Source organism: Fringilla coelebs (assembly GCF_963513975.1).
Source record: "Fringilla coelebs genome assembly, chromosome: 1".
NCBI classification, from domain to species: domain Eukaryota; kingdom Metazoa; phylum Chordata; class Aves; order Passeriformes; family Fringillidae; genus Fringilla; species Fringilla coelebs.
In genome coordinates this window covers 71,662,373-71,686,335 of record NC_140028.1, presented here as the reverse complement: position 1 = coordinate 71,686,335, position 23,963 = coordinate 71,662,373, and the positions used below count along the sequence as shown (strand labels likewise).

Below are 23,963 nucleotides of genomic sequence, written 5' to 3'. Positions count from 1 at the left end.
CCCCACAGTAGACACCAAGTGATCAGTTCCCTGTTAGCTCACAATTTAGGCTTTTCTTTTTACCCACAAATGAGGAAGAGCTCACATTGCTTGAAAGCATGCTGTTTTCCAATGCTACTCTGAGTATTGCTATGCCCATTCTCAAGAGGCTGCTCCCATGGAAAGAAACAGTGCTGAACCAGGAGCACAGTACCAGCAGCAGTCACATTTGTTTTCTTACTCTGCCTCAGTGCACAGGGATAGAGTTACAGGGAAAGTCCAAAGAAACACCAACATTGACATCTCTTGTAAATAGGAATAGATCACAACTGAGCTCTATGATGGACTCTGTGGGTCCCATCCCTCTATTCAATTTGCAGCCTCTCCCTTTCACTTTTCAAGTCCATGACTAGTTTTGCCTATGAACGCTATACAAAATAGTCACTAGGGGTGAGATCAAGGGGATTTCTCATTTTTTTTATCAGAGAACAGGGGTTCAAGAGAGAATCCTAATGCATTAAATGCAAACTACTAACAAGGATAGACAGTTGAGCAGAATCTGTGGGAGGAATAAAGCAAAACCATCATCTGGGACAGTGGGAGGAAAAAGGTGGAGTCTAGAAAGTTACAAAACCAATGATGCTGCACTTAATCTTTGTGTCTGCACAGATTATATATCCCTCTGTCAGCCATGTCCCACTGGCTAACTGACTGACAAAAAAAATAATTATCCAAGCTACTGCTGAGGGGTTATTATTTTCCCTTCCCACTACTTCTCTGCTTTTCTCCAGCAGATACTCACCAAGACTGACCAAGTATCCTCCCTGATTGCTAATCTCTAGCCCTGCATTGCTGTCTATTAAAAACACTTCAGTTCCCTTTCTTGGCATTTACAGATATATATATATAAAAATATATATATACACTAGTTCCTTCCAAAGACTCATTTTTTAAAATTTTTAATTGCAGTCAGTCGCTGACACTTTAGAGTCATTTCAGAGGGTTAACAGAAGTCAATCCTCTAACCTTTGAGGAGGCTGAAACCTAGATTAACATTTTGAAAGGAATTCAAAAACTACAGGGAAGGACTAGGAGAAAAAAAAGTTAATTAAAAGTTATGGCATCCCAAGGAATTAGTCTCAAGAGGAATTGATCTCCTCTTGAGAATACTGCAGGCACTGCCTCCAGCTCCTCTGCATTCTCTTTATCAAGGGACCAAATTCACAAAAGAAACATCCATGCTCATTACTCCCTTCAGAAAAACATCATCATTTGAGGGCACCCATCCACCTTCCAAGCTCATTCTGAAGGTGGTCAGCAGGAACAATTTAAAGCAGGTGTTCAAAGTGTACATCAAAGAATGGGACAAGGTCGAGTTTCACTTCATCCATTAAGTATCCCATAAAAAACACAGAAGAGTGACTGGTCTCCAAAGTTTATTAAAAATCAAAGAATAGAAAACTTTACATAAAAATATGTCAATTTTAGCTTCCACATAGTTGTCCACACAAAAAATTTAAACATTTTTTTTAAACCTGTAGCACATAACCACAGTGATAGCCAGGCCAATTCATTTGGTTCACCATGACTGAAGTGTTACATGATACCACTTTTCAAATGAGTTTTGCTTTAAAATGGACACTAGTATAAGACACCAATTAAAGCCTCTGAAGGCTCTTTAATGTAGTTATGCTCAATATTGCTAGTGTGTGAAGACTAAGCAGTACAGGCTCATGTAACAGCCCTTAGATATTATTTATGAATCAGCTCACAATTTTTAGAACTTTGTTATTGTGATGAGTCTGAAGCATTAAGACAAACTTTCTGCAAACAGATATGCACTACTCTAGTTTGGAATGTTGCCCTCTCTCCCCTCAAGGACCTTTTTGTGTTTGACAGATTCAGTAATAACATGAACTACTTCTGCTTCAAAGGCATACAGCATATTAAAAAGCTTCATGCTTGACACCTCATTTCAATATTCAGATACCAGTTTTAAAACCTTCTATATCTGTACACAGTATAGATGTCCTGTTAACAGGATTCTTCAGCTTTCTCTGCTAGTGGACTTACATAACTCACCTGTAGTTTTCTGTATAGCTTAAGAACTCTCAGTTAAAAAAAGGGAAGTCAGAGGGCATGAGATGTGACCTACTCCCAGGACAACTGTGGTGCTTTAAAAACTCAGGGTTAGGCAGGATGTACATTTTTCAAAAAGTTAAAGACAGTGTTTGTCATGGCAATACACACTTGCATAGTATACCTGTATGCATCTGTAAATTAAGTGCCAGCCACTCATACTGTGTACAACACTGGGCTGTGCTCTCCTGCAACACATTAAAAGATACTTCTTGTAATGCTTAGAGCAGCTGAAGTACTTTTTATATATTTGCTCTTAACAGAACTAATGCATACTACTATACAGATTCCTTAATGGAATCAACATATTTCCTTTCTCCACATTCCTTAAGCCGGGTACCTCTGTTTAATAGTGTTGTTTCAACCCAAACATTAACAGGTTACGTTACTAAAATGCATCAAAGCATGTAGTTCACAGCTTTTTAATTTCATATCAGGACTTGAACCAACCTTTTTCCCATTCCTCTCAAAAGTTTTACTTCTGGTACTACAAATGTTCGATTTGTTGTCTAGTTAAAGAAAATTAAAACTCATTGGTCAGAGCGAGACGATTGATAGAGGCCAGACAATGAGCTAAAAAACACAGGGTCAAAATGCTTTGGAGCTTAGTAAATTCTTAAAACTGTAAGCCAAATCGCACTTTCATTGTGAATCAAGAAGCCTCAAATATTACCAAATGTCATGTTTATAACACTGCTCAGACAACCTGCCAAAACTATGACCCCAACTTAGATAATGCAACCTGGGAAAGGATCTGTAAATTAAAAAACCTCTTCCCCTTAAATATAACTTATGTGATAATATGAAATTAAATTAAAAATTCCAAGTTATTGCACAAATCATACTTCCAATATTTACAGAGAAAAAGAATTGAGCTTTGAAAAAACAAAAAAACAAACCAGGAGAGCAGCAAATTCACTTTTATGATTTCCCGACTTGATTTGCTGCAAAGAAGAAAAAAAAAATAATTCCAAGGGGCTGAAGTTTCCTTCACTTCTGAAATAAAAGAAAAGGAACAGATATAGCCACAGCAAAAAAGCTACAGCATTTTGTAAATGTCCTTGCAGTTCTATTGTCAGAGCTGCTTCGGCACTGAATGAACCATTGTGGGAAGGCAGAAAACAAACTTCCACATTGAATAAGGCTTCACAGATAAGCACAACTACTTCTTGAAGATGGACTGAACCACCACACAAAGAAACATGCAAAGAAGTCAGCTGCAGATATTTGGCAACACCAACAAAACGATGTGCTGGACGCTGGTCTCCATCCCTCGAGTGGAGTGGCACTCACTCAGTTTGTCTGAACAGAGAAGGTCATTTTGGCATCTGCCATTATCTGCTCAGACTAATAGGCAAGCTGTCTCTGTGTTTTTTCCTCCTCCATATATTACGATTGTACTGGTGGTGTCCACGGTTACCAACTGGTTGCCTCATGCCTCCACTGCTGACGGGGCTGTAGCTGTTGCCTTGGTTATGAGTTCCTTTCATGGAAAACTTCATTCCACTGTGCTGCTAAAAAAAAAAAATAAGATAAGGATTCACTTAGGCATAAAAACAGCAAAGAAAACCTATATTACCAGATGTATTTCCTCAACAGACAAGTCACTTCCACAAAACACTGCTTGAAGCAACTGGTCTTTTCATGCTTGTTTATTTGTAGCTGTGCAAGTCCCAAGGCACTAACAGCTTACTAAGTGTTTTCTGAAGAAAATGTCCTGCAAATGAAATGGTGTAGATTTCAAAGTATACTTAACACCCTCAGATCTCAGGATGAAAAGTACTCACTGTACAACTCCCTTATAAAACCACAAGAGAACTTCCACATTAAATAGCAATTGTGACAGGTGTGTATATTTTGGAGTATCTCAGCAAGAGCATGACCAAATGAGGTACTTCCGTCCTTCAGAAACATCATGGAGAAATGTAAGGGCATGATCACACGAGCTGATGCATGGGGAGTACAAGTCAGCTTTCCCCATAATCTCAAGTCAGTGACAGGCTAACCAAGTATGGTTTGTGAGGAGCTTGAAAATCCTACTGGTCTGATCCTCAGCTTACACAGCTCCTAGACTGTACCTCATACACAGACCAAGGCAAAACAATGATGTGATCAGAAATATGGCAGAACACTTTCTTTGGGGGATATCTCCAATAACTTGAAACAAAAACTGCCCAGAAGGTTTAGTAGCAGCCTGAGTAAACCTACCCCACCATAATGTACTACATGCATCTTTATCACTTAAAGGCATACAGTAAGTAAGTTGGCTTAATGTGTATGTACTTAAATTAGGTACAAGGGTTTCAGAAGATGAAACTGAAAGACTTCCTAAATACTGATAATATCAATGCAAGCAACCTTTCGTGATGTCTGACAGCAATAACTCAACAGAGAGCTGATTGCCTGTAAAAAGAGCTAATTCTAACCTTAAGGGGTTGCACAGGAACACAGAGCTAACATTTGGAACAACTGCTTGGAACACTGAAGTAGCTGCAGGTATTTCATATTCTGTATTTCCCAATGAGTGTGAAGTCAAAAGAAATGAGAACACCAAGCCACAATTGTGTGCACAAAACAAAGAGACTTACTGGAAGCATAATTCCATAGGCAATATTTTACTACCAAACTGTTATTAGAAGAGACACTGAGCATCCAGAAAGACAAACTGGTGAAGACCAGTGTTGAGGAACAACCACAGTTAACTTCAGGGTGGCAAAAAACCTTAAAATTATTTTTGATTTATACAGTATCCTACAGCAACCTAATCAACCTTCACCATGCAACTTCTAAACAGCAAGTGTTGTTCTTAGACTACCAGTGGCAAAATAATTCAAGGACAAACAAAAAGGAAACACAAGCTGAGAATTTTCCATATTCAGGAGATACTACTTCCCAAACATAATTTATTGAAATATGTTTCACAAATAGCTTCTAGTAGATATTTTAGCAAGTAAACAACATGAAACTATAAAAAATTAGAATGTTTTCTATTTTGGGCAAGTGGTCCTTCAAGCAAACACACCAGGTCACATCCTTGTGCAAAGTTTTCTAGCTCAGTAAGTATAGCTCTGACTCAATTATATACAAACATTTACTTGAAATAACATCAAAATATTAAAAATTACCCTGTAATAGTAAAACACTAAAAGGAGCCAGTCATCACAGTGACCCTCAACTATGTGCTGAAGAAAGACAGAGGAAAACTTTAGTATTGCTACTGAACAACCAGAACAAAACTGATCAAGGAGCATACAAACTTCCAGGAAGCCAATCCATCCACTTCAGCTGAAAATGTGAAAAATCTGGGAATTTCTCCCTCAATATCAGTGAGGATTCACCAAAAATCCTACTGGGAGCAGGATGGCAGGTGACCCCAAGATCAGACAAGCAGCACAGCAAGCACGACAAGTGCATCCACCTGTATCCTAGAAGATGCCATACCCCTTGTTTGCTCAAAAGGTAAACAAACCTTCAAAGAATGATTAATAACCTAGCCAGAACGTGAACTCAAGCTTGTGATGAAGCATTCTGCATTGTTTTTAGACCATCAAGATAAACACTTGGAGCAGGATCTGAATCCATAAGTCTTCTGACTCATCAGCTGAGAGAGGTGCTTAAGGAAGTTGACTCAGGGACCACTTCAGTCAGAGATGATACCTTTATCTTTACCAGTTCTCAACTACACTAGTTTGTTGAGAGTTCAACAAGTTCTCAAGTTCACTAGTTTGCTCATTTTTTTGAGACCATCAGCTTTTAGCATCCTGCATCCTGTGCTATGGCATTTCACAGCTTAAATGAGCATCACATTTAATTTGAGCCTACTATGGGATGATTTATCAGTTCTTGGAGTAAATAATTTCTTGTCATTCTGTTCTCTTTTTCATATACAGCTGATGACCACACAGACTTAGCTCATCTTGTCGAAGTTAAATAATCATTCTTTCTTCACACAGAAGTGGTTCCATGTGTTTGATCACTACTGACATCTTTCCCTATTCTGCTTCCATTTGTGTTTTGACCTTCCTCTGATGAGGAAAGAAATGGCAAAATTATACTCACTGGTGGTGTTCTGCAAGATGTCATCTTTACAAGATACTGTCTGCTCAGGACCTACCACTCTCTACAAAGTTTAAATTATTTCTCTCCCTCCTGGTGCATCACCTTGAAAGGTCCTCCTGCATCCTTCCTCAAGTAGCCCTGAAGGTGCTTCACACCACCAGCAAATTTCACCAGGCTTCATCCACAGCCTTTCAGAGATTAGGCAGCACAAACTCCTGCAAGGCTTTCCTGGTGAACTCTGTCTTTTAGAAAAACTGAATTTTTTGTTCCTCATTTTCCAATTAGTTAAAACAGAATTGTTTCCAATTCCAATTGTTTAAAACAGAACACATATCATTCACTTAGCTTCCTTCAGGACCTTTGATAAAAGAAATTTACTTCATGTTTTTGGAAACCTCAAGAGGCTGTATCAAACACCTTCCTACTGTGCACAAACTTCTGGATGTTCCCATGCTCAGGATTCACACAATCAATGAGAAAGAACCTCTGCAGCAGATGATGTCTAGAGAGATCAGATAATCCAAAAAGAAAGCCCTTCCTCTGTGATGAGAGAGAGAAATCTTTGGTTTAGAAGTTTCAACTTCTTTGGATCTATTTCTCTAGATAGAACAATCTCTCCCATCTTAAGGCTATTGATTCAACAAATAGAACAGATAGAAGTGGTTTGGTTTTTAGCTGCATTGAAAAATCTGCTGTATCTGGAGGGTAAAGTAAAGAATTCACATTTAAGACAAGGCTGGGTGTGGGGGTAAGGTGAAATTCTTCATCACATACCTGGTTAAAAAAGCTTCCAGGAAAAAAAACCAACATAAAATAGAAAAACAAACAAACAAAACCCCCAGAATCTAACAAAAACCCACAACAACAAACAAAACAACAAGAAAAAACCAAACCAAACAACAACAACCAAAAAAAAAAAAAAACCACACAGGAAAATTTTAAAAAAAGCCCCAGAAAAAACCTCAAGAAAACAAATCTGGTTGCAATAGAAATTCCAAGTAATTATTTGCTAAGGAAACCAAATTTCTATTCTTAAATACTGGCAAATTTACTGTACAAAACTGCTAATATTTAAAGACTACCATTATTCAAAAAGAAATCTTTTAGCCAAAAATCAATCCCCCACAATTTGAAATAACACAAGTAACATAACAGAGCTGAAGTCTAAACATAAACAGGCTTCTGAATTGTTTTGGTCTTTTGTTAGGATTCTTTTTTTGCCTGATAGAATTTCTAAAGTAAGGAGAAAAGAAAGGCAGAAAAATGTTGGTAATAAAGTATCTGTGCTCAAATTAAAAATAGATTATACATACAGTGCTCCAAAATTATTGGTAAGTACTTACAGAGGTAAAGGAAAAGCTTAGAAAAGGCGTAAGACAGTTTTGAAAGATCACATATTTAGTATTTTGTTGTTAAGAGGATTAAAGGCCATAACTGAATCTAGTCTGATCAGACCTGTAATCAAACTCATACACCTCAAAACCATTTCATGTGAAATACCAGAGTAGTATTCAGTGCTACCTTAATGTACCATTAACATTTTAAGTATCCCTTAAATAACCTATCATGCATTCTCAAAATATTTCACAGTTCGCAATATTTCCAAATTCTCTAGTTTAGGCTTGTAGCACTCACTGACTTTCTGACCTTAACATCGGTAAATACACTAAAAGATTTAACTTCTTTATGAAATAGATGCATTGTTTTGCAGAGAAATAATGGACAATGATCTAACCAACATTTTAGTCACAACTACATAAGCAATAAACCAATTATTAGGCAACCTAGCCTCATTACTTTAGATTAGTTAATAGGGTTCTGCAAGATACTTGCACGTGCTATCTGGGTGTACTCTTAAACTGGTAAGATTTCTATGTGGTTTAGAATTCTAAGCTGCAGTAATGACAAAACAAAATAAGTTATTCCAAAAGTTGTTCAGTATTGGCAATCTAGAGAAATAAGGCTCAAAGCAGAGCAAAGACACTTCTCTTTTTGGGACCTACAGGCCACTTTCAGCTACAACTGATAAAATCCTGAGTCCTGCATAGATTTTATAAAATGAGCCCAAACTCTTTTCTGCTGTTACTAAAAAGGGAAATTTATGGACCCAACCATAAGAACAGCAAAGAAAAGGAAAATCAACATGGGGACTAAAAAGAGCTCAAAGGCAAGAAAGATTTTAGATGATTCTTACCTTCGAGCAGAAGAGAACTTGGAAAAATAAAAGCTTCAAGGGAGCAGATTATTTCAATATTCCATATCTTATTTCACTTCATTATTGATTACTGGCAGAGCTACCACACAAAGGTCAAGGTTCTCTTCACCTTTCATAACAGGTTAGGCAATATGACTATGAGCAGCTCCAAGATAAATTAGTATCTGAGAGAGCAGAGGGCCTAGTCCCCAGAATGAGAGACTGACAGCAGACAATACCATCGGCATCGCAGCAAATACTGAACTATGTTATGGTAAAGAAAGCAGAATGACACATGAAATAAATACCCTTTTTGATCTTGTCAGTACTCAAGTTTCAAAACTGAGGGGCAAGAGTCAAAACAATGCTACCAGAAGACAGAACTCATACTGCAACTTTGCTGCTGTTGTGACATGGGCCATGAAGTGTATCTGCATACTTGTCACTACAGAGAACAAGAGATAATAGCTTTTTTAGCACAAAGCTGACAGTTTCAGACCTTAAAGAGAAATCTTACCTCACTGAGAATTCTCACTTTTGATTTGTAACAGAGAAACTATTACTACAGTAAGAAAAACTCTTTCCAAAGGATGAGGTGATACCAATACATGTGAGAAAGTCTGCAGAGGAAATACATATGTGATTATTCAAGTCAATCTCAGTTTGTGAACAAAAAATCTGATTACAATAACACTGGAAGATAAAGGAGTACTATGTTAACAAAAGGAAGGTATGACTTCTGCATTTTGATAAGCCTTTTATTTATGGTGGGGTTTTTCATGTTTCTAAGAAACTACTATGTAGACTTTCCAACAGCTCAGGAAGCAACCAACACGTGGCCAGAGGATTTCATACAGCCCTTCAAACATCTAGGCTAGAGGTTTTTATGGAGACCTCTGGAGACCACTTAATCCAACATTCTGTTGTAATGGTCAGATTAGGTTATCCAGGGTGTGGTCAGGCTAAATCACTTTCCATAAGGAAGGATAACACCACATAAAGACTGTGTAAGTATAGGGCAACATAGATGAAAAATCTCCAGTACTGTTTTCAGCTGAACAACCTCTGAAACCCAGATCCAGTTTTTCCTTCTCCTCTTTCCTTAGAAAAGGAAATAAAATCCTTTATCATCTTCTCCTAAGTTTTGCATGTGTTAAAAACCAAACAATGTTCTGTCACACACAGAAGATGGGAGTCAGACATTTAGAATCAAAACTGTTTCCAAAGTAGACAACTATAGTCTACTTCCTATGAAAACACATGGACACTGAAAAATTATTCCACCCTAAATGAGAGCATTCTCAATTAAAAAAAATAACAAAAATGTCATTTGGTTGAATGAAGAAGCCTTCAGTACCTAAACAGCTTAAAAATGCCATTGAACAAGTCAGGTCCTTCCTAAATTGAAGCTGACATACTGAAAACACTGAAGTATCTCAATATACAAAGGGAATTCAGCATACTTCTGCGCTGACACAAATTAAAATGTGTCTTTACAAACTTACCCTTCATCCAAGTGAGCTACACTTCACTGTTTGCCCTCATCTAAAAGAAATTCTGACTCAAGACCCTGACCAATTTTGTTTGCAATGCTGCTAACCTTCCAGTAATCATCTCAGAGATACAAGCAGTATCAGCAGCACCATTAACGATTCTTCTGGATAAAAGCAAACTCTGAAACAAAATATGCTAGCCACAGAAGTGCCTATAATGCAATATAAAAAAGCAGTTTGTAAGTTTAAATGTTCTAATGTTCTGCTTTATTTGGCCAAACTCAAAATAATCTGAAAAAAAAAAATCTACTCCTGCCAGTCTCTTTACAGGTTTTGACTGTGGTATTTCACCACTGACATTTCACTTCCTAGTGGTCTCCATAGCAACAAACATATTCCCAATCGGACACCACTCATCTTTACTGGAGACTTCCTCAGACACACTAGAAGCCAGCCAGTGCAGCAGAGGGACTGGTGCTTGCTGGCTTTAGATACTTTGGAATCAAAACATAACCCTTTGGGGGAAAAAAGAAAGCATCTTAGAAGTTAAATGAAAGAGTTCTTCAGACCTAAGAAAATTTCTTCTGTCTTCATCTTGGTAACCTAGTGAACAGCAATCCAGCATGAATTAAACTTATCTCAAAGTAGCAACAGGGAATGTAGTCCCTTCCTCTCCTTGGGAAGTTACCAAGCAACTTCTGCCCCCTCTACTCATCTGGACATGTGCCTCAACATCTTTTTCTCTGCTTATTTCTAATGGGCAGCACTGATTCATAAACTTCAAGTAAAATTTCAAACTGCTGTCAGCAGAGTAGAAAAATTATTACCTTGGAAAAATGATGGATGATAATGATCCTGAAAAAGCACACAGACCTGTACCAGGAGCTTAATCAGTCCCTGAACTATCTGGAAATTCTCCAATTAATTATGCAGTACATAAATAGAATTGGCAATCACACCAAACCAAACATGTTTCAAAAATGAAAATAGCAGGAAGCATTAACAGCAGCAAACTTGCCTAGAAGGCAGTAATTTGTTCAAAATACAGTTAAATGCTCTTGGCACCTCTGCTTTGAGAGTTGTATTCAATACCTAGGTACAGCTTTCCAAGCTCAACTGAGGTGGAAAAAGTTGCCAGGGAAAAAGCTGAAGACACCATGCAGAGAAATTAGTCCCTTTCAAAATTTTTTTAATATGAAAGAAGACTTACTTTTAAGAAAGTCTTACAAATGTGCAAATCTATAAGGGCAGGAGTCCTCTAAGATGGTAGAGTACACCTATTAAGAGTTATAAACTAGCCGAGTCTCATCAACTCAAAAGAAAAGCCACCAGCCTAATCTAGCAGTCATGCTCCAGAAAGTTGGAAGTGGAAAGGAGATATTTACAGTATTGTGGGTAAAATGATTTCATTTTCTACTTCTGATTCAATCATAAGCTTTGTCAAAAAAACTCACTTCTACTTCACAAAATACAAGCTTTTGGCAAATTCAATGCAAATAGCCTATTATCCCATTTCTAAACTACAAGGAGCAAGAAATTTCTTCTGATTTAATGTGATTCTCAAAGGCACATCTTTGTTAAGCAAAGCCACAAAAAAAATTCCTGCTTTTAAACATTTCAGTGCTATAAAACTACTAAGAGAATAGTTAACAATCACTTGAAAGGACAGTCAAGGAACAGAAAGCCAGAAAAAGTGCTACAAAGAAGTTCTTTTCCAAGATTCAAAATTCTAGCAGACATCCCAAATTCACACAACACATTGTCTCTTCACTACTGTGGGAAACACTCTGAATGCCAACTTATTTTGTACTAACAACTGCATGCCTGCTAACTAGCTCCAGGGTACTTCAGGAAAGCAAAGCTATTAAGGAAAGAATAATCTACACTAAGTTTGTATTTTAGATTAAGTTTAACGTAAAATAACTCTCAAGTTTTATTCTAAAAAAACTTCTGAAGTTTCAGACTGGACTGTATTCACTAGCCAGAAAATAGTCAATTGCAGACATTATAACAGAAGAATATTTATTCTATTAGCTTCTCACTAATACATTCCCTGCGCAGGTAAGCTGGTATTGCCTAGATGGGACTGAGCAGTGGGGAAAGAAAGGAGGGGAAGAATCTGTGTAATCAGTTAGAAGCTTAAAACCAAAGGCAAGTCAAGAGAAGTGATCATTTCCCCTCAGCATAGGTGAGGTCACACCTGAGGTGCTGGGCCCAGGTCTGGGCTCCCCAGGAACAGAGATATGGACAAATAGGAGAGTGTCCAGTGAAGATCCATGAAGTAAGTGCTGAATCACATTTAAAAAAGCATTAAGTTGAAAATTTCCTGGCCCTTGATTCCCAAGAACTCTGATAGAGGGACTTGGAGAAGTAGGAAGAGAACCTGACCAAAACTAAGTTTCAAAGAAACCAGCTCACTGTTTTGTTACCACAGGCAACCTAGAACCCACAATTTGCATTAAGCCTCGTGTGAGGCATGTTTGACTAATAGCTGTAATTATAAAGACTGAGGGAGTGTTTTCCTGCAGAAAGAGGCACTGAGGTTGTACCAGAATAGATACATTAGCCAAAATACATTCAGGTCCCAGCACAATTATGCACACATTTAATTTTTGGTAAAAAACCTTGCGCACATGTCCATAATTAATCTTCTGTTCTCTACCCTTAATATGTATTACAGAATATTACAAGTGTAACCAAATCTAATAATTCAAAATCAAGACAATAAAATAAGCCTAGAAAGGTCAGTACTATTCCTTAAAATCCAAAAACTATCTTACAGCTCCACCAACTATATGGTGGTGGAAATTAAAGAGCCTAAAGATCTACAAATATCCCACCAGTTGGGCACCAGGATTCTCAAATACAACTTAAGGAGTCAGACACGTGACACTCCTCCTTTAACTTATTCCTAGGTGCCTGTGTTGTGGAGGGGCTCTTCTACTCCAAACCCTTTCCCACCCTTTGCTCTCCCCACAGCCGTGACACAGCAGGTAAGTACTTTTACGACCCCACGAAGCTCAGCACATGCTGTGTGAAGGCTGGCTATGCTCAGAGGCTGACAGCACGCTGCGGTGCGATTGCTCGCTCGCTCGTGACAGAGTTGCTGGCTCATACCTGATTACTGGCGGCCATTATCAGGGCTCTCGGAGGCGCAGATTGGGGTTTACCACTTGGCAGGGGCAATGCGGGCGCTAAACTGGCCATAAGCTGAGTCGGTGCTTGAAGACTGAACTGGTAAACATTAGGAGCTGTGCAAGGTGGTGTATCTGATTCCTTTTGGCAGAGAAAAAGGGGAAAAGAAAAGCAACTTTACAGAAAGTACAGTATATACAGGCTATGCACGTGAAAATGCACCCAAATATCAACTCAAGTGAATACTGTAAAACATAATGATTTTTGTTCAATAGTAAAAAAAAAATAAAATAAAAGCCAGCACTATGTTTATTTTATACATCTAGCAAAAGTTTAACTGAACGTCCATTAAGAAGACAATGTCAACAGGTCTATGGCAATCACAGGTCAGTTCCAGTCAGCACAAACCTAAAGCCAAAGTTATATCTCTAGCAAATTCAAACTAGAAGATGAGAACTAAAGCTGGGAAAAAACAACAAGAACAGCAACACTCTTGGTGATAAAGGGCAAGAATTTTAGTTGTCATGACAGATTTGGTCCTCAGGACAGTGTTCTGGAGTGTACTGATTTACATGGCAAAGTTACTCACTGTAATTGTCACAATCTTCCCCTACTCCACTCAGCAACAGTAAAGCTAGGGCTCCACCTCCCAAGAAACAAGTTGACACTCTGCCCCTCAGGACCAGGATATACGCACCAGTCACACACACCACTGCTCTCGGGGAGTTCTGCTCCCCTTGCTTTCCATCTGAAATCTGGGGGGATAGTTCTTCAGGGAAAGCAAGATGGATGCAGGATAACAGAAAAGGTGCTGCAATGGAACTGATATCATTGATTACTATTCTTCCTTCCAGCCTAATCACCTGCTATCTCAGATGCATCCTAAGCAAACATATTGGTGATGCTAAAGTACTGTGTATCTGGAGCACCTAACAGCAAGGAGGCAAACACAGATCCAGGGCTTTGCAGGAAATTCTGAAGTCTGAAAATACCCAACTACCTGAGCTCTTAAATGATCAATTATTTTCTAAGTTGAGAAAGGTGGAAAGCAAGCTGCAGCCTTCTAAAACAACTTAAAACACAGAAACTCTTGTAAAACTTATTTTTCAGCCATAACATAACGGCAGAAGTAGCATCCCCTATGTTTCACTGCTGGCTTTTACCACATTCTTAACTCCAAAGCATTCTGAACTTAAAAACAATGGAAAGACCTATTCTTTATCCTAAACCACTAGCATTTGTTCCATTGCCAGCTGTTAGGTTCAAAATATAGCAAGAGATGGGGGTTGGCCAATTAGTAGTTTAGAAGTTACCACATTAAAAGGCATTATTGGCTCAGGTCATCATGGATCTTTACTGTTGAAGTAATTACTGAAGTATTCTATTGCTCTGTCTCTAAAGATTAATCGCCTGGAAGCAAAGACTCTTCACTTAAATCACAAACTTTAAACAGATCTCCAGCATTACTACTTGCCCTCAAATGACCTTGTTTTCTAAATTAGATTCTTCAGTTAGAGAATAGGCTGCTCAAGAACAGAAACAAGGGAATGTTTAAAAGCTTTTCTTGGGGAAGAAGATTATATAAGTGAGACTGACAACTGTGAATACTGAGCAGCCTAAGCAATGAGCTACTACAAAGCAAAACTTGCATCCCAGCTGAATTCAATACTCACGGTAGAAAGAGTCCTCAATAAAACCAATTTGTTAGAACAATCAGTCTTTCATTGGTCTGTATAAAGTTGTGCTTACTAAAAAATAAGATCTAGAAAGGAAGGAGCTGCTCTCCTATTAGTTCAACTAGTGGTAAAAGTTACAGTATGCCTTTGTGAAGCAGATAACTGCATCACGAATTCACTAGAGACACATCATACTTGTAAAAAGAATCTGTGCAGAAATCAGATGAGGTGAGCTCAGAAATGAGAACAGATATTTATTCTTTAATAAATATGTTCATCATAGAGGGAAACTACATGCTGTAGCACTGACCAAAAATTAAGCTTAATTGATGCCTGGATTTGGTGGCATTTTTCTCCTTTGCCCAATCCTACCGCATCAACACTGTAGGAACAGGCTAAGGTCTTTACAAAGATGAATTTCCTTGGACATTTTTGGTCATGGAATTTATTAAAAAGCTAATGAGAAGAGAGGGAAATGAAGAGGCAAGTTCTAAGCATGCTCACAAGTACCCATGGAGCAAGCAAATGGGATGGAGAAAGGAATCTTATTGTCTAGCCAAACCAATGTGCAAATCTGCAATGCAGCCTTCACAAACCTGACCAAAGAAAAATTTTAATATCTCCATTCAAAGGATCTCCCCTTTTCACTTCTGCTTAGATCCCTGAAGGTTCACATACCTAACTCAGATGGGATACTTTCCATTAATGAGATTTCTAAGAGGTTTTAAAGAAACAAAAAGTTGCTCAAAAGAAAAAGAGTAGCAGATGGAAGAGAAAAGAGCATCACAAGATTTAATTGAGATTGAAATTCACCACAAACTAAGCTTGTGTTGCTTTATTTTAATTTTTTAAAGGTATGTTTTTATGCCTCAAGTGTTATTTTCTGAAACACATCTCATACAGGCAGATTGTATCTTTTTTCCAAGTCAATCCTGGATTGCCCGTGCCATTACTGTATGGAGTTGGTATTGACTGACTTATATAACCGATATTTTGATGCTCTTGACTTTTTGAGAGTATCAAAATACTTTTGTAAGGAGCAGTATTACCCTTCTTAGGCTGAAAGATTAAACTTGGATCAGAAAATTGAGCCCTATGTGAACAAATCTGATTTTCTATAAGCACAGCCTACACTGAAGGATAAAATCTTTCTTGGTCTTCTGGACCAGATTCTTAAGCATAACATGCAAACTTGAGACACTACAGAAGTCCAGATGACCTACAAGTAAATACGTGGAGGTACACTTTCGACACATTAGGTACACATCTGGAAGACAAAAGCTCTGACTACTACTAGGGTGAGGGCTACAGAGGTCACATTAAAAAAGATAAATGTTCATTAAAGGGTATGATCCCTCAATTGGTTTTAGCAGACAATGTAGGGATGAAGCTACAAGACTGCACTTCATAGCAGTACCTCATCCTGTGAGGAAAATATCTTGTAAAGATATCCTTTTGGAAACCAAGAAAGACTAACAGATGCAGGTTCATCCTCCTGGGATGTTTCCATTTTAAAACACGCTCTTTAACCAGTTTCAACTTCCTGATTAAGAACTTGGTGTGCAGAAGGAAAATTTCTGCTACTCACAGCCCTGATTACTGTGGACTCTAGTTTACTTTAATGCTGGAGAAAGAGAAAGTATGGAAGATACCTAGAAACACTGAGAAGCTTCTGCCTAAACGGAAACAGTGAAGCACTGCAGTCATTCGAAAGATGAAGAACTTAAATCCAGACTTCTCTTCTTGATATAGGATGAAAACAAAGTAAAATAATTTACTTTTCTGCAAAATGCATCTCCCATTATAAGACGACTAAGGACCCCATCACCAAGAGAATATTTACTTGCCAAAACTTCATTACTGACTCGGTCTGGCCATAAGAGTTTATTTCAATTCCATTAATAACTCAAGGCTTAAGATATCTGGTAACTTCTCAGTTAACAACAGCTAGCATTTCAGAGCTTTCGATTTTCAAGACAGTGTGCTTTCCTAAGAGCTGAAGTCGCCTAAGATTAATTCACAACACCAGTGTGTTTAAGTTTGGCTCAATGCTAAAGGAGTCTAACTATCCTAAAGTCAGTACTCAGAAATAAAAACTTAAAACAATAGAATGCAAGTCTTTTGATAGTGTGATGAGTTTGGGTTTTTACCCCCATCTCTAAGAATGAACTACAAAAGTCTTGGCAAAAAGATCCTTATTGTTTCCACCCTCAAAATTTCTTCCACTAATTACACAATTTTTTTTCTCTTTCCCACAACACTCAGGAGCTGGAAGCTGTGAGAGAACAATGATCACTACAGTAAACACTCTGTTCCATGTTTGAAAGCAAAGAACTGAAAAGTCTTGTTTATAGTTAACACTCTACACTGTACATTTTCAAGTGTTCCTCTCCTCACTTACAATTACAGTGATTTAACAGATGACTGCTGCCAGTCTTACTCCTTCCTCTTTTCCCATTCCATCCTTCTCCATTACACCTGTCTTAGTATCTGACATTATTACGTGCTAATTCACAGAGGTGAACCACAGAAACAGTAATCACCTTCTTACTAGTTTCACTTTCTGAATCAGCTCACCACAGGATTAAGCGTACACCAGTACAGAAAAGCAGGAACAGCTAATGAAAGGAAATTTGGCTAGCAAATACATCCTATTACTGAACTGGCTTAGTAACATGCAAAACCACATTCCTTTCAACATAAAGCAACACCAGAGGACTTCAGACATATCCTAGTTTGTAGCCATGTACAGGAGAAGAACTTCAATGCATGCATGCTCTCACTCAAATGGCTTTAGCCCCAGCCTACTTAACTGTGCTTGATAAACCACCATGCTTCCAAAGGTGACTGTATGATCACCCCTGCCCTCGTCCCATTTCTTCCACATTGTGTGCCATTTCCTTTCTTGGTAGGTGGAGCCATAACTTCAACTATGGTGTAAATAAAGCAGAATGGAGATGAAGAAAATTTCTACTTCTATGGAAGGTCACAAGATAGTTTGCATCACAAGATAGTTGCTCCACTTCCACTGGCCAGCCGATAAACAATATAAGTCTTGAATTAAGGTGAAATTGGTTGATTTTTCTGCCTTCCATTGCAAAAAGAAAATATCTTGGTCATTGTGATTACAGAAGGAGAGAAATGAAAGAATATAGGATACACAAGCAAACTGAAAAATACGCATCCTCCAAAAGCATTAGTGTTTGTTTTACAGAAAGACAACTGAAAACATTATCTAATTAGCATGTACCAGATTAAACACAAGCCCAGTACCCTTTCAACCACACCTCATTACACCCTGAGAGACCTGACTGCAAGCTTATTCCCTGTTTTATCAATACTCATTGTATTTCAGATAAGGTATCTTAAATAAAAAAGGTCCCAAGAGTGTGCAATTTAAAACTTCCTTTGTTGCCCCAATACTTTTATTTCACAGGCTTTCAACTGGTCTGTATTGCTAACAATATAAAAATATCTCCACTTTGATTTTTAAGTTATGCACAGAACTCCTTATGAAAGCTGAACATGCACCATTACTAGACTATAAATACTGAAATTAGGTTTTCTTCCATCCTAAAATGGCTTAGGTACCTCTGTGAGGTTTTTTTTTCCATGGGAGGGAATGTTTAGATATGCAAGATTACAGCTTAGACTTTGGCATCAGAAACCAGTCTGAAGTCAACTCAAAAAATTATGTGCTCCTCTCCTTACTTCGCTGACATCACAGCAGTAAAATCCCACTTTACCTGCTGAATTACAGATTCCCTCTGCATCCTCTGCTGCTTAGAATAACTTATTAAATAAAATTACTTTAGAATTTTGTAATCAAAATTGTGCCTCCTGCAGCTTTGCAGAAATTTACTCTTACTTCAAGTGCATATGGAGAAGAGACTGCTCAAGGAACTGGTACAGAAGAACTGAAGAAAAGCATGAGACACTATAAAATTCCACACTGTCAGAGATACAGGTTAAAAACTTTAGAAACAGACATGGGGCCATACAGTGAAAGAGGAAAATAGTAAAAGCAACACTGGAAAAATCTGTTCCACTCTAATCCACAGAAGTGTTCATAATCTGCATAGCAAGAATAAGAAAAAATAATGGCACTTCTAAGGATTTGGGGGCTTAAACTCTTAAATGCCTCAAATGAAATGTCAATTAAATGCTTTTCCCCAGTTAACACCAGGTTGTCTGTGTCTCTGCACTCAGTGTTGCCCACTGCTTTATGTGAAGACAAGCTTGTCTGCAAGTCAGCACTTACATCTCTCTGAAGGCTAAACATTAAGAGAGGCTTTTTAAAGAAGTTGCCTCTATTTGTTCAGGAAGGGGAGAAGCTTAAGACAAAACTTGCATTATTATACACAAAGATGATCAACTACTCATACATATTTGAACAGCTACTTTGGTTAGGGCACAAGAATACACAGGCACATAAAAAGAAGAGAGAAAAAATTGTGTAGCTCCTGCTCTCAAGGCTAAGAATTTTATTAGGCAATCTCCTTTCCCCCCCCCTCCTTATACACACAATTTCAACTACAACTCTAAAAATCAATCTGTCATTACAATGGGTTTCACAAGACTTCAAGAAGAGCTTTTACATATTCTGAAGTGTCTGTCCCTCTACCGAAGATAAGCATGCCTCATGCCTACAAATTTAATCACTTTTAAAAAGCACAACATTTATCCAGACAAGATATGACATATACTCTATCACCTCTCTGTGAATATGGAAGCACAACAGCTCCTGCTAATAAGCTGAAATTTAGTCTGGCTAATAGGAAGGAAGCTGAGATGGTTGATAACTTCATTTGGCATGTTGAGTTCAAGTACTAACCCACCATTACTGTAAAGCAAGTACCAGTTCCAAAAATCAGTGTGGATTTTCTATGCATTCAGCAGAACTGAAAGAACAACGAGTCTTATTCTTATCAATCATATTTATATATTAGTATCAAAATGTAAGCATCCAGTCAAGGTACTGAACACAAAATACTTCAATACAGTGAAAAGACAGATTCAGAGAACACTGAAGGTTCTGCTCAGCAGTATATTCTCTGGCTGATGGGGTGGAACCATGGGCAGATCAAGCACTGACATTCTGATGAAAGGGTTACATTTAATTTCAAGAACAGTCTGAAAGAAGCTATTGTAAATGTTAAAAAGTTAAAAAGAGGCAAGGATTGTGTCATCTCCAAAGGTAGACTACAGGGGTACCTTGTTCACTGAAGCTTTAGCTACATTGGCATGACTGCAGAACTCAGAGGTCTTCACGAAATTATCTCATCACAGAAGCCCACACAACATTATCACCAGAAACACTGAGATAAGGTGTATGAAATTTGGTAGAAACAAACTTCTAAGACAACTGTATCTGTGATGGACTGGACATTATATATCCATAAGGAAACAGAAAAGGGCTTTAAGAATTTCCTATGAGCCATTTTATCCGCTACTGATACACAGCCATCACTGTCACATAAAATCTTAAGCTTTATTTGGCCTAACATTATCAGAAGTGCAGAACACACTTAGCACCAGAAATCAAACCAGACCAAAATGAGACTGCAAAAACATACCTAGGATTATTTCTTACTTGGCAGAGACTGTTGATCACGCAGCAGATATCCTCTAGCACTACTCTTGGACTTCCTGAGCTAATGAAGAACATTTTTCCACAATGCTTAAGCAACAAGAAATCCTGGTCACCAGTTATAGAGCACAGGTCCAGAATTAAAAAAAAATGCAACCAGAAAAAGAAACCCAACCAACATAGCATTTTCAAGAGGAATTTGGTCACTGCTTGATCGTGAGACTGACATCTGTAATTATCCAAAACAAGTAGAGAGCTGGGAGTGAACATAGCTTATTTCATCTGGTTTCAGATCCTCATAGCAATGACTTAACTCAGTACCACAGTGAAATTTCTTTAAATGTCAGAGGCTTGTTTTCTGTTGTTAAACAGTTTGACTCTGGCTTCCATAAAGTAAAACAAGGACACTTTGCACTGCCCTTGATGGCAAAGACATTTATAAAACATCTTCCATTATTCACTTCAACATTTGTTGGATCATGTAGGAATGCATCATATTGTACAACTTACCTGCATGCAGGAGTGAGGAATATACCTGGGTTTTTTTTGGGGCAGTATAGGGCATTTGAAATCAGCAGAAAGCTTCATTGAGAGAAGACTTACTACAGAGATCAGTTTGATAATTACCATAATTGAAAAAAATATATTAATAGTCTGATATTTCTGATAACCAGATTCCTTGTATCCATAAAATTTTTTAATACATGTTCTTTAGTTTGCTCCTGATCACTTATATTTACATTATTCACAGCAGGAATTTTAGTACTCAATATTTAGCACAGAAGTACTGCTAAGTGAGAGCTCTGTATTGACATGTGCAGTAGGACAATCCCATAAACTGAACAGCTCTCCCACTAATAGTTACAGCGATACCCGAAAACAGACTTCTCTTCTACAACATCTTTGATCTAAAATTTACTGGCCATTTGAAAAGCTGTCCTTTGTTACTAAGATTTTACAGTTGGCTAGAACACCTACTAAAGACAGCATGGCTAGAATTTCATTGGCCAGAGAGTGCTAGACTCAGGTATTTTGAAAAAAGCTTTGCTACTTTGGGAAATTCACAAAAGGATACCTTTTGTTCAAATTATCATCTGATCTCATTAGATCCAGTTCTTAATTTTGGGCTGTGTAGACACACAGTGGCCCAGAAGCATGTTCTTCTGCAAACTAGTCCTAAATGTGCAAAGATGAAAGTAAACATCCTCCTGAGTTTCACATGGTATGCTGAGAAAAAGCACATAGATCTAAAATATATGGGCAAAGAGAAGACTGTCCTTTAAGAAGACAGTTCTCTTGTTCCTCAGTGATATTTAAGTTCTCATCTTTAAGAGGTTGCCACCAGTATGGAGAACTCAGGGTAGTAACTGTAAGCTCTTATTTTCTTCCAATTTTCTGAGCATATACAGACATTGAGAGGCTGGCTTCTAAACGTTAGCTCTGGTTTATGACAACCCAGTCTTGAGAAAAACATGCTCCTTGTTATTGTTCTGCTTTCCTGCTGCCAGAATAAATCTATAACCATTGCTTTAGCTGACAGACCCATAAGTCCAAGACACCAGAACAATTATCCATTCAGCTGCTGAGTCATATTTACAGATTATTAATGCAAAACCTGTAATGCTGTCAGAACTCCAAGGGAGCAAATCTTTAAAAACCAAACAGCACGCTGCATTGCAACCAACTATTAAACTATAGGGTTTCATAAAAATTCTAGGATCCCTGTGAGCAATACTGCACTGCTCTGATAATGCCTGCACACATAATATATACTGCCAATATTGTTTCCAGGACATGTTGACAAATATATACAAGGCCTCCAGACTTATCACCAGTGAACAGTGATGTGATGATTTCAAAATACAACTACTTCAGTGGATGGCTGGAGAGGGGCAATGTGAGAAAGTAATGTCACAAGTTTTCAAGCCTATTTCCACTTCCTCAACACAAGTAAGCTGACTTCTATTATACTGGTAGGTAGAACTCAGAAAGGAGCACTTGATCACTATTACCAGAGAAACTTTAGCAGTAAATAGAAAAGCAAATATGCTATCTATGTCTACGATTTAACAGATAGGATCCTACACCTCAAACAGCAAAAGATATTCCGCAATCATGAAAAAAACACTTCCTGAAACAATGTAGAGTTTGTGCTTAAGGTTAATAGTGACAGAGGGAATAACATCTTGCTATTAAAATAAAATCTTAATTATTGGGAAGAAGTCAGCAAGCTGTAACTCTGGGGTCTCTTCATCTCCTGCATTTTCTTTATAATCTATACCTTGCTTCCAGTCTTCCAGTACCAGAAAATTTCAGATGATTTAACCTTAAATAAATAAAGAATCCTTTCTGAGGAACAGTCCTTCCACAAGATCAGAGGTAACACTGCATGTAACTCTAAAGTGATGAGATACACCATATTCATAATAACCTTCTTCTGAAGCTGACAGAAAAGCTCATCACATCATGCCTATTAATAATGCACCAGAAGTTCTGGCAAAAATACCAAGTCACACATGCCTGATGTTCTTCTGCTGCAACCTGGGCACAGCACTATGCCAGATCATGGCACAGATCACCTGAGTACGGCAGAATAGGCTTCTCTTCCTGAATCAGGTGCAGCTCAGGACTGCTCAGCCAGAACTTTCCCCTCTTCACACACCCAAGAGTAGGATGAACTCAGTCACTTTTTAGAAACCTGCCATTCCATTCCAAATTAAGTTAACATTCTATCAGTGTGCTAAGGACATAATGCCAATATATGACCTGGCCTTTCTCACAAGGACATGGATGTGGTTTTTTATTTTGTTAGAAAACGTAGCATTTCCTTTTACTCTGTGAATGCCCAAGTTGATTTCATTTCTATCTTGCTGAGATCCTTGTCACTTTTCGTTAATTTCTCTGGCATCAGGCAATGAAGTTTCACCTTCAACATCAGGCTAAACAGTACTATGGGGAGTTCATAACAACTCACCACCCAATATTGTGCACTCCCAATGTAATAAGCAAATACTTGCATTTTTCATAAAATTTATTACAGCAAAATCTTTTCCCCTGATATACTTAAACCAGGAGCATGGCTAATAGTATCACTGGCAAGTATCATGCTATTCTTTGCTCTTTAGCCAGATGGGACAACTAAAACATTTGTCCTGTTTATTGCAGGGTGCATAAAAAAGCAATTCAACACCAAAAGAACCGCAGCATAAAGTAATTACAGAAAGTAACCAGAACATATATAGGCAGTGCTTGTCCCTCAAAAACTACTAAATTTTTATTGAATACAATTCCCAATTTTTAATTACATATTTGATTCGTTTTGGAAAGCAGTCAAGAAACAGGTATTTGGACCTCTCTTGGCTTCACCTAGTTATTCACTGTCATAGTTGACCGCATATTACATCTTGTTCCATCAATGCCTTTACCTAAGACAAAATGCTTCAGATTTACAAAGAGCCACTCATGCCTTGCGCATTGCTGTGCTTTGTAATCTGCACTGCCCAATTCTGCACTGATTTAACTTGATACCAAAACAAAACCACCTGGCAGAACCTTAAAAGAGTCTGGGAACATACTTCAAGAGACTGCAGCTTCCTCTTCCAGGAAGTTATAATAAAACCCAGTAACTACTTTAAAATAAGGAAGCTGACAAGAGTTTATGCAAGTGTCCTGCTACCATTAAAACATGACCTGACTGC

General features: G+C 38.0%; 1 protein-coding gene across 3 annotated transcripts in view; it reads right to left on the bottom strand.

The window, feature by feature from the left end:
* Positions 1-1,486: 1,486 nt before the first annotated feature.
* Positions 1,487-23,963, bottom strand: part of TENT4A (terminal nucleotidyltransferase 4A) — a 56,464-nt gene continuing 33,987 nt past the window's right edge. The window contains exons 11-12 of one of the 3 annotated variants that reach the window (XM_084208504.1): positions 12,982-13,140; positions 1,487-3,632 (exon numbers count right to left, since the gene is read on the bottom strand). In XM_084208504.1, coding sequence (XP_084064630.1) covers positions 3,453-3,632; positions 12,982-13,140 — 339 coding nt within the window. In that variant the 3' untranslated portion in view covers positions 1,487-3,452. The remainder of the gene's footprint in view (positions 3,633-12,981; positions 13,141-23,963) is intronic. The other 2 variants (XM_084208505.1, XM_084208506.1) reach the window with 2 other exon arrangements.